Source organism: Spermophilus citellus, assembly GCF_964194105.1.
Source record: "Spermophilus citellus genome assembly, chromosome: 2".
In the NCBI taxonomy this organism is placed as follows: domain Eukaryota; kingdom Metazoa; phylum Chordata; class Mammalia; order Rodentia; family Sciuridae; genus Spermophilus; species Spermophilus citellus.
In genome coordinates, this window is record NC_138183.1 from 220,360,833 (window position 1) to 220,372,928 (window position 12,096).

The 12,096-nt window shown below is 34.7% G+C and overlaps 1 protein-coding gene across 1 annotated transcript; it reads right to left on the bottom strand.

Annotated features, from left to right (window-relative positions):
- Positions 1-2,010: 2,010 nt before the first annotated feature.
- LIN7C (lin-7 homolog C, crumbs cell polarity complex component) lies at positions 2,011-9,773 on the bottom strand. The gene is made up of 5 exons (XM_081279080.1): positions 9,714-9,773; positions 6,493-6,611; positions 6,164-6,235; positions 3,846-4,055; positions 2,011-3,092 (listed from the first exon to the last, which is right to left on the bottom strand). Exons 1-5 carry the CDS (start codon positions 9,748-9,750, stop codon positions 2,937-2,939), a joined length of 594 nt encoding a protein of 197 aa, XP_081135206.1. The 5' UTR covers positions 9,751-9,773; the 3' UTR covers positions 2,011-2,936.
- Positions 9,774-12,096: the final 2,323 nt, after the last annotated feature.

Here is a 12,096-nt window from a genome sequence, read left to right on the forward strand (position 1 = left end):
AAACAAAATAACTCCCTACATATCTGAATCATCAAACTTTTAAAGAACTAGGCCACTATAATCTAGCATTACAGTAAAAGATAGTGACCATATTAAGCAGCATGTAATTATCAATGACAATATTTCTCATCTGTAATTTTTAAGCTGCTTTTTCAAAGAATAAACACTATCTTTGTAAGTTTTAAAGCAAAAGGGGCAGAAAGATGAAACATTAAAAGTTTATATTTAAACTACTAGTTTTTTAATAAAAGAAAAAAGGTAAACTATTATTACTTTCCAAATAAGAAATGCCAAGTACGTTTTATGCCTAAATAAATAATATAATCAATCAGCATGTAGCTACAAATTGAAGTATTCTATTCTGATACTTGAAAACAAAATTAGCGGTTCTCAACCCTGGATGTCCCTTAGAACCATCTAGTATGTTTAAAAAAAAAAAAAACCAAGTGACCCTGATTTAGTTGTATGGGAGGGGACTCAAGTGTTAATAATTTTTGAGCTCTGCAGGGCTTTCTAACATGCAACTAAGGTTGAGAAACACTGAGTCAATTCATTTTGAAGTAATAAGAAAATTAAAGAAAAAAATGGAGGGGGGGGGGTTAACATTGGTAATTTACAAATCAAGCACCGATTATATATTTACTTTATGCCTAGCTTTATTCACAAACCATCCATTTACAAGATGAAAATTCCTTCATTTCCTCATCATACTAGACCACCGTTGTGTATCTTTGCTATTGACTGAACCATTCTGATAAGATTTAAAATTCTGAGATATACTATGAAAATTGCATTAATGAAAACAAACTACTGCTACTCATGCTCAACAGTACAAAGCAAAACTACTGTATTTGGCTCGTTAAGCTATCTTTATTTTAAGAATTATAAATAGGTGCCAACCCACACAAAGACAGATTGTGGATTACTGCGAAAGAAAAAAAAAACAACCCAGCTTACTTAATTTACTGAGATTCAACACCAAAAAAGATTTAACTTGGCTGAAAGTTTGGATACAGCTGAGACATTGAACCAGGAAGCTATAATTTATAAGGAAATGTTGATATATCCTAAAAGCTACTACAGCTGTAGCTATATTAAAACAAGATTTCTGAAGGGCTTATTAACCCTGTAATGCAAGAATACAAGCATAACAATAACATTAATGTTTTTATATGCACCAATACTTCTCTTTAATATATAAAGCTCTACAACAAATACCTCTAATAATTTTACAATTAAATTAAGTCCATAATTCTTCTATACTACTTTGGTCCCAACATTTTAAAAACACACCAATTAATTTTGAAAATATACAATTTAACAACATGATCCTATCAATAACAAGCATGTTTTGTAGTGGACTACAGACACATTCAACCATGCAATCCAGTGTTCAATACCTAAATGATAAATAACAATGCTGATTGACTTATATTCTGAGAAATCACTGAAAACTGGAATAATCTTTTAAGACTCACAGTGCTCACAAACATGCAGAAAAAGGTATACAAATTTCTATTCTTCCTGAAGGAATGTTACAATGCCCACTTTTTTAAATACAGGATTGATAATTATGCCAAATTCTTATTTTTTTAAATCCATCTTCTTTTAGCATGTCATTCACAATTTTTAAAAAAGTACAAATGTTCCTATGAATTGTGACTGAAAATTAACTCTTTAATTTCAGCTTTTATGAAGAACTCAGTCACAGTCATATACTAATAGCTGCCGTTTAGTAAAAGAGTGACATCCAGTGGACAAATGACAAAGTAACTTTCAAAATTCCCATTATATTTGAATCGTAAACAAAGATTGCATCCCTAAATCCAACCGTTTTAATATAAATGAGTTCCTACTCATTGTGACAATCTATAGATTCTTATCAAATCACCTCATAGTTTTTACAGATCTTAAACATATCCTCCTTTTCCTATTTAACATTGATTCTTTAAAATGACCTAGATGTGTAACTCAAGACTAGTGAGGTTAAATTTTTCTTCTTTCTTTCTGCTATTTCCCACCACAAACTAACTGGCTCATCTCTAGGCATGGAAAGACCAAACCATGAGAAATGTACTTAAATAAAAATCAACAGCCTTAAAAAAATTTGCGAGATGAGATCTGAACCTGTTTTGCATTTATACTTTTTGATATATTGTTGACTACAATTAGAAAGGGATATAATCATTAATGCTAATAGTCAAATTACATCCTCTTGCCTCACTGCTTAAATATTATGAAATACATATTTTAGGCGATGATTGTTTCAGTGTTTAAAACTTACTTTTATAAATCAGTATAAACGAATACCCATTATACATGTTCAAATAAAAGTAAAAAACTTCCAATATGCTGTGTTATTATCTACCATTGATTATATATATATATTATGTGTATGTTCAAAGTACAAAATGCAGCAATGATGTTAACAACTACAGGGTAATGAAGTGCTGTAGGTGAGACTGCCATACTTAATTTCTTGGAAATCGTAAAGAAATTTCAGAGGTTAAAAGAAAATATAGTAAGCAAAAAAAAAAAAAAAAAAGTTGGAGAACTGTTAATTTTAAATAAGTAGCCAGATGAAGAAAACATTCTTCTTAAAAAAAGATTAAGAATGTAAAAGTACATTTTAATATTAAAAAAGCGTTTTTAAAAATCTATAACAACTTTATGACAAAATCTGCATTTGAAAAAGGTCTGTAAAAACAGCAGGACAGAATTGCCCTCAACACCTTTTACTTTTTCTTGTCAGAAAAAAGTGTATGCATCTCTAGAACCATAAATGATGTTAAAATAGGCATTTATAAAATGGCAAGGAGGATTTCAAGGGAAGTTTGTATTTTTTTTTTACAATCATTGGCATTGTGGCCATCAGTAGGTCACAAGTAAAACTTCTCTAGCTAAAAAGCAAAATTGAATATAAAGTTTTAAATGTATTAGGTCTGTTGCCTGCGTTTTGCAGATCTCATTTTTTCAAAGCGTGACTCCATTTCTTCTAAGACTTTGGGTGTATACCGTACTACCAATTTAACCTTTCCTTGGGCTGCTTTCAGCAGTTCTACAGCTTTTTCGTGATGTTCTCCTTCAACGCTCTGGAAAAAATGCATACATACAATTAATACTTAGGTTTTGAGAGTAACGACAACTATAAAGATTTAAAATCAAGTAAAGAGAGTCTTCATTGCATCAATTCACATAAGATTCGGCACATTCAGGGTGGTACAGCTATAGAGATACTGCATCCTTTCAATGCTAATCTTGTATTATCAGTGTGAAATCCAGTGATACATCAATTCTGCTTACAGTCTCGAAATCATTTTTTAAGTTCTAAGTAATTAGCATTTCAATATACATATCTTATTACTGCACTATGTCAGAACTTAATCAAGCAACTGCCATTCTATAAAAAGTAAAAATGACAGTACATTTCTAATTTAGTAAACTGTTTTAACTACTGAAGAGTTTAATTATGTAATAAAAATCCCACTAAGCACTGTTAATTTACATTGAAGAGATGCAAACCCCTTTTCTAGTGCCTTAAAAAGATCACTGGGCTGGGGATGGAGCTCAATGATAAAGCACTTGACCAGTATGAGCAAAGCCTGGCCACTCCCCCCACCCCCTTCAATCCCCAGAGCTGCATTTAAAAAAAAAAGAAACAAAAAACAACCACTGTCCTAAACGGTACTGCCTAGCATTCGGTACTGCCTAGCATTCGCTTAAGGCATTCTTAAACTACAAAGTTTATTAATCCCTTGCACTGGCATCTTCTGTTTCTACAATCCACAGGCACCCCCAAGTGGTCACAGCACATTACTGCAAATATAAATAAAATTCATCCTTACCACTCCATTAACAGAAAGAAGTTGATCTCCTCGCTTGAGGCCCCCATGCCTATCAGCTATTCCACCTGGAATTATTCTAGATATATAGATTGGAGAGTTTTGTTCTTTGCCTCCCATAATATTGAACCCAAGTCCCTCTTCTGTTTTGGGTAGCTCAACAACTCGAGGATGAGAATGTCCTTCACTGGCAGCAAACGCAGCGACAGTAGCCTGAAAGAAAATTTTACATATTTAAAATATATGACTTTTGTTTACTTCAGTTCTTTCATCTCTTTTTAAAAAATACTTTTTTTTTTGTTTTATTTTTTGGCATTGCTGGGGATTAAACCCAGGGACTCATACACATTAATAAACATGTACTCTAACACTGAAGTATATCCCTGATCTATCAAACTACTTTTGAGACATGTATAAACACACACACACACACACACACACACTCTCTCTCTCTCTCTCTCTCTTAATCAGAGCTTTACAGTTATAAATAGTAGATGGATTCATCTTGATGAACTCATGCTGCATGAAATTCAAATTCAGTTCATAAGCCCCCCTTCCCCCACCCAATCTCCTTGACTTCCTTTGGCTAGTCCATTCATTTATATTTGACTGGTTCTTTTTATTTATACATAAAGATGAAATTCCTGTGGTATATTTATGAATGCATGTAACATGATTTTTAAAGAATTCATTCTGCATTGTGAGGCACATTTTTGATGTATGAGTATTCACAAATTCATTGGTTATTCTGAGAAGCTAAGCGGAGGTTTTTAAGAAATGGTAAGGGGAGGCTGAAACACGAGGATTGCGAGTTCGAAGCCAGCCTCAGCAACAGCAAGGCTCTAAATAAAATACAAAAAAGGGCTGGGGATGTGGCTCAGTGAATGCCCCTGAGTTCAATCCCTGATACTCCCAACTCCCAAAAAAGAAACGGTAACTGAAAAGAATACATACTCCAGGACTATGTATGAAACAGAATTTTTTAGCACACTCTCATCCACTGTCTAGAACTTTTGTGTAGTTCCAGGTGTGCAGGGCTTGATAAGCAGGCTTGCTGGGCACATAACATTCCGTGTATTAAAGAGGAATATTCTACCCTAATACACTAACAGTCCGGAGCTTCAAGGCCAGATAGCCTGACATTTGTGTAAAATAAACCATACCTATAACAACCCACACAGAGTTGTCCTTATATATATATATATATATATATATATATATATATATTCGTCATTTTGGCTGCTATATTCTTTGTATACTCTTTGTACCATACACAAAATAAATAATACATCAAGAATTGTCTTTATATTAAGAAAAGCAGGCACACGTATAGCCAACATGAATATTTTTTGTTGCTCTAGCAAACTATCTAATTACAAGTAAAAAAAAACCCCACAGAAGATTTAATAGAGCCATATCCACTTTATTCTAACACAAAATTAAGATTTTCCTGTTTCATTATGTTTTTAAAGTTAATTAAGAAATCTGGTACCATTTTTTCATGATGGATCAGGGTACATGAACAAAAGTGCAAGGAGTAAAAAGAAAATCAAGACTTATCTGAAGATGCAAAAAAGCTCTCATTTCCTACCTAACAGAACTAAGGCTCAAAAACTAAATAAGCTGTGAAGGTTATACAATTCAGGTATAAAAACTAAATTTCTATTTTCTACTCTGATAAACCATATCCACAAGTTTAAGTATTTGTATTCAATAGAGAATCCAATCTGTTCTTTTGGAAACCAGGAACTCAATCAAAAATAATCTGCAATGATTAAGTCTAGTATGTCATCTACTACTCGAATTAACATATCTAACCAAGTAATACACAATGAATATGAGGAAAAATCTGGTATGGAAAAGCACACAAGCTCCATCTTCAGTCCTGAAGAGGTAGCCTACTACTGATATTATACCATATTTGCAGAGCTAGGGTAAAGGACAAATCAAATAACCCTATTTTACCATTTACTATTTGTGTGGTGGTTTGAGACAAATAATTTAATCTTGATACTTCCTCATCAATGAGAAATTCATCCTCAATTATAAAATTGATGATATTTTACATGTAAATATATTGTATATAACACAATTAGGTATTTCATATGTATATAATTATTGTATGTGAGAGCATTTTTGATGCCTTATCTAAACTACACACAGTAATAAAAATGTTCTATTCTTAGCACTTGGGAAGCTTGGTATAATTTGAAAGATATTATGCTAGCTTCTAAAATAAGCTTATTATGAACCTAATAATTGTATATTTTCAACCTCTAATTTATTAAGAATTCTCACTTTGGGTAAATAAACAAATTTACCTTTGCAGTTGCATTAGCTCTCACTTCAGGACTGCTACTGATATCCACAGTTTCATAGACATGTTCATATACCTGTAAAACATAAAAGTTGTTATATTTTAAATCTTGGAATATATCATGTTTGATTTCTCTGTAAAGTTAAATGCATTACAATTTCAGGCAAAATTATGTGTCCTTGTAAATTATTTTTCTATTAGAAATTCCAAAAACTAAAAGACGGGCTCAAATGTTTTTCTAATGCTTATTAAGACTTTCTAAGTCTAAATTTCATACTATTATCTTAGCTAGATAACTAAACTTTTTAGTACATCTTAATCATATTTACTCACCTCTCTTACAGCATTGCAGAACTCACTTTGAAGGACTCTTTGTAAAGCCTGAAGTTTCTGTGGTGGTACCTCTCCACTCCTTTGTAGTTTTTCCAACAATTCAATTGCTCTACAAATATCTAGAGTTAAACAAACACATACTGATAGATAACTTTCTCTAAGAATTCTTGAAATGCCTATGTTACATTGTAGGAATTAGGATTAATTCCACAAGGACTAACAGTATGCAGAAAATAGAGGGAGTAAAACAAAGCATCTGTGTTTTTGTATGAGAAAGAGGAGATTATTCATGTACACATTGAAAACAGGAATGTAAAATCTGAGCACATTAAATTTTACAGATTTAAAAATTTCTCATGTTGCAGAAATATAGTTTAAAAAATAATTGAGAGACAGGCAAACTGAATATAAACTACTAAATGTCACAGGAAAGGACTGGGGCTCAGATGTGACAGACATGTTAACTGCACTGCTTCAGAAAAGCCAGTAGTAATATTGGGAATTATTTAGTCAATAAAAATTTACTTAGTTATCATATTAGTAACCAAAGCACTGAATAGCAGACCACGTGCTAGTGAAATCACTTTTCATTTCCTAAAGATAAACATGATATATGCATAGATATGAACTATTTAATAACAGATGGAGTTAGTGTCTGGGACACATTTAAATTAACAGTAAACCTGAATAAAATTAACTGATTTGTTTTCAAGTTAGGATTGTTAACACAATGTTTTAATTCAGACAATTTCAATCGAATACGTAGTTTTAAAAATAAAAAATAAAAACTAGCTGTGTAATTCTGTTCTTCATACTAGCTGTGAGACCTTCAACAAATTACTTAACCTCCTTGTGTCTCAGTGCCTTTCAATGTAAAATGAAAATAATACACCTTCTTCATAAAAGGCATTTGATGACCAAATCAAATCTTTAAAGAGGCTCAGCAAACATAAATATTATGTTACGCTGGCATCAGTCTTAAGAAATATTAAGGGGTTGCATACATTTATACAAATCCATTAAGCATGTTAGTAAATTGTCATTGAGAAGTGTGGGGATGTGTTTTATTAATTAAGAAACTCTACAAGATTCAAAGTCATGTTCAACAATTAATGACAATGTCTGTTTGATTTTTTTCTTACCTGTTTTTGAACCTTTGTGAATTAAGTTTTGATGATTTAGAAGGCACTATCTCCCCATTGCCTCCCACTGCCATTACCAGGGATTGAACATAGAGTCTTACATTCGAGGCAAACACTCTACCAATAAACTACACCCCCAACCCTTTTTGTTGTATTTTGAGAAAGGGTCTCACTAAGTCGCCAAAACCGGCTTTGAACTTAGGATCCTCCTGCCTCAGTCTCTGCAGTAGCTGAGATTACAGACATACACTACTGTGCCCAACTGGCACTCAAGATCTTGATTACATGCACTGATACTGTACTGTAGGATTACTGGGAGTTATTTGTTAACAGAGTTCTGAGATAATTTAACTTTCCTATGCTGCTGAATAGAACCCCTTATAATTCATCCCTACCAAGGTGCTGAAGATTCTACTGAAGAACTTTAAAAAAAAAAAAAATTCAACAACAAAAAGCAAAGACAACTACCAAAACTAAATGCTAGGGGATGAAGTTCCACATTTTGTACTGCATTTAAAAATACAAGACTTCCAACATGTTAGAATTCTACAACTAACTAGCTTTAAAAGAAAAACACCTACTCTTGTTAGCACCAACAGATTTGTTCCTTTCTGCAAAGCACATCGCCACTGTGCTCAGGAGGAAGATGTCACCTTTGTCTTAAGCCTAACTTAGAAAGTCTACTCAGAGAAGCTACTCTTCTGTTATAAAATTATGCTTCAATAAATGGCCTGGTGGGCTGTAGAGAAACAACCTTATTTATAAAAAAGACTTCCAAATGAGGAACACCATAAGGAGCAAACTAACAATCATATGTGCACATTTGTTTGTGGGAAGGGATAAGGAAAGAGGCTTTTCTAAATACAATTCTAAAAATGTATCTTCTTCTTAGAGAAGAATATTGAGACTGTAATTTCAAATGATAATATGTGCAAAATAACTTTAATCTACATTTTATGCTGTTTACCAACAATGCTAAAATTTTTTTGTGGTACTTCTTGACTGATAATTTTTAAGTCAGGAAAGTGATACACACCTGTGATACAGTCCTGACTACTTGGGAGGCTGAGGCAGGAGGATCTCAATTTTAAGGCCAGCCTGAGCTGAGACCTTATCTCAATAAAAAATAAGGAGGGCTGCGGAGATAGCTCACTGGTAAAGTAAGCTGGGTTCAATACCCAGAATGGTAACAAAAGCAAAAAACAAAACAAAACAAAAAACCTTCAAATGCTTGTGTGTCAAAAGCAGGTTTGAATTGTCTGAAATAAAGGATTTGGGGAAGACAATGGAGCATTCAAAATCTTAATATTTGTATTTTCACTGATTCCCTGGTCTGTAATTACACAGCAAACTAGGTTTTATCTTTGTTAACAGTTTGCTTCAAGAAGCAATCAACTTATCACGGTTTGCAATTGTAGGGTGTGTAATAAAAAAAAATATGATCGCACCTGCCAAGTGTTTTACAATCTACCACTACTTTACATAAGTTACATAACAAGCTTTTCAAGATCAAGTCAGTAGGATTGTTTTGAAAAGCACCCTCGTGCCTGGGAGGGGTACCAAAGCTAGGAAATACCAAATTACGAATGCAAGGGAGGCTGTGGTAAAAGTAACGAAGAAGGGAGGGCGAGTTCTTGTGAAAATGTGCCGTGTGTCCGGGTATTGTGCGATATGTGGGTGAAGGCAAGCCCATTAGGTTTGTGCAAGTGTATGTACAACAGTGTAGACGATCCGAACAGGGTGTGTGACATATGTTGTTCTGGTTTACAGATCCCTGAACGCCGCATCTGCTGTGCCCACCCAGAGGGTGCGTGTGCGGCGTATGTCCGCAAACGTGAGCAGATTGTAATTAACTGTGCTATGCCCCGGGACAGTGCGTGTGAACACAGAGGGGGTCTAGCAAACAGTCAAAAAATCGTAAGCGCCCTCCACCGTGCGGATGACAGCGACGTCGGCGGCCGCCACGCAAGGGGCAGGCAGGTTCTGAGTCTGAGCCTGGGCAGCCTCTCCTTCCCTCCAGTGACACCGCACTTCCTCATCCCTTCCACCCGCCTCGGTCAGGGCATCGGCCGCACTCACCCCTCTCCAGGCGTACAGGTTCTCCCAGCGCCGCCATCTTCTCCCTTAGCAATACAGAACGACAGGAAATGACGACAGAGAAGCTGCGGTAGGCGGAGCCTAGCGAGAGCCGGAAGGGCGAGGATCGACCGGTATCGCGAGATCAGGAAGGACCAGCGCTCACTCCGCGAAGTATTTTACGGGGTAGCGTTTCGTAGTGTAGGGTTGAGACAGTTGTTCTTGAGGTCGCCAGAATCTCGGATTCCCAGGCCTCCCGGATTGTAAAGACCCTTTTCCCCTGCCTCCTGCTCCCTGCCCTGGCTTTGCGCCTTTCCCACCGCTTGGAGCCCTTTGTAGATGAGTCACACTGCGTGGATTCTACTTCCAGGATTCTGGACTGCTCACTTACCCTTTTTTGGCCTCAGTTTCTCCATCTGTGAGACAAAGAGTTTCTGTCTCCAAGGTCTTTTAAAATTCCTGAATGCCAAGATTAGGTGACAGTTAAGTGTGTACGTGACATTATGAATTCTTGGTTCTGGAAGCCTTACATTAATTTTTAATTTTAAAAAGCCAAAGCTTGAATCTTACCCTCATATCTGCAAGTACAAAGAAAATGGGCCATAACTGGGTGAGATAGGAAGAAAGGCTTTAGTGTGCTATACAGTAACAGTCTTAAGAAACTAATTCAGAATCTTATGTAAATATAAAAGAAATATCATATAATAATACTATTTAGGGCCACTTTTGAAATTTTCATGAGCCAAGAAAAATTGCTTTTTTGCCCCATGTTTGTATTCTACTAACCTATCCAAGCCCTTAGTTTGTGCTGATGTTGTTAGATGCTTTCACATTTAAGTTTTAAAAACTTCATAACCATATCATTTTAATAATCTGGTTGCTTCTGGCCTGCTCTTGGCATTCAACTTCAGCACTTTCTTCTAATCCTTTTAATGTCACCACCAGAAACATTGGTTTCTCTATTCCCTATTACTCAAGTCTTATGTACTCTGACCCTAACTCATCCAGCTACCCTCATTTCTAATTATCCCTAAGGCTAACCACGACTCCAGTCAAGATGGTATATTCAAAACCATGTTTATCCTAGTTTCCAACTCTTTCTCTGTGTTCTTGTAGGGAATGCCCATTTTCATCACCTACTCTCCAAACATCATACACATTCAACTGAACTCATTTTTCAGGTTCCTGCTCAAGATGTGTCGCTTCTGCTAAGTCTTCCCTTTTTCTATATTGTTTCAACTCCTAACACCCTATTGATTCTAACACCCTACAATAACACCCATGTACTTATTTCTTATTCATTTTATTATTTTTTTATGCCACAAATGTGTTCAAGAAGTATTTATTAAATGCCCAATGCCCACCAGGTGCTTTGTTAGAAATACTGTGTGGAACAAGAAATATGCAAACATTACCCTTATTTCTTCAAATATTTTTCCTTCCTAGTCTTTCTACTCTCCTTTGGTGGAGTCAGGTACATGTATATTTAACCATGTGACATTGTCTCAAAAGTTAATTTTCACTATGTTAATTTTGTTTTTTTCAAGTTTTCTGTTTCCTTGTGGACAATTCCCATGTCTTTGTGTTGACTAATTTGCTTTTTCAATATCATACATTCCTTTAATCCCACGTGTTTCACTTTTCCTCTCAGACATGTGGTTTTCTCTCTAGTCATTTGATGTGAATGTGTGTGTGTCTTCCATGTCTTTATTTAACATGCCAAATTTTTCCTATAGCTTCTTCTATAAAGTTATAATGATAACCTTGGTGTCTTTTTCTACTAATTCTATCATCTATGCTGTTTCTGACATTGTCTTATGTTAATTGAGTTTTCTGTGTATTATGGCTTACAATTTTTTGCTACTTGCATACCTGATAATTTTTTTAATAGGATGTCAGGCATTATAAAATTTGCTTATTTGAAAACAGTTTTGTCCTTTTGACACTTAATTTTAATCCTTGCTAGGTGGTACAAATTCTGCCTTTAGTGGAGGGCTAATTGAACCTCATTACTAAGGCAGTATCTTTCTAAGTTTTTACCCCATGATCCTTGTAAATTATGTGGATTTTCTACTCTGTCAGAACAGGAACTATTTTCATGAATTGGGATTATGGATTGTTTACTTTGCATCTTTTGTATAGTATTTTCCATGTCGCTGGTAATTAACACATAATCATCATTACATTTCATAATACCAGGGATAAGTAGAAACAATAAAAAAAATCACATTCTAAGGATTGGGAACCCAAATAGCATGTATTTCTCATTAGCAGCACTGGAAGCTAGGACACAGCTATTACATTTTTAGGAAAAATAATTCCCAATCTTTAATTCTATATTCAACTGTATTAGCTTTCTAGGACAGCCATAATAAAGTATGACAAA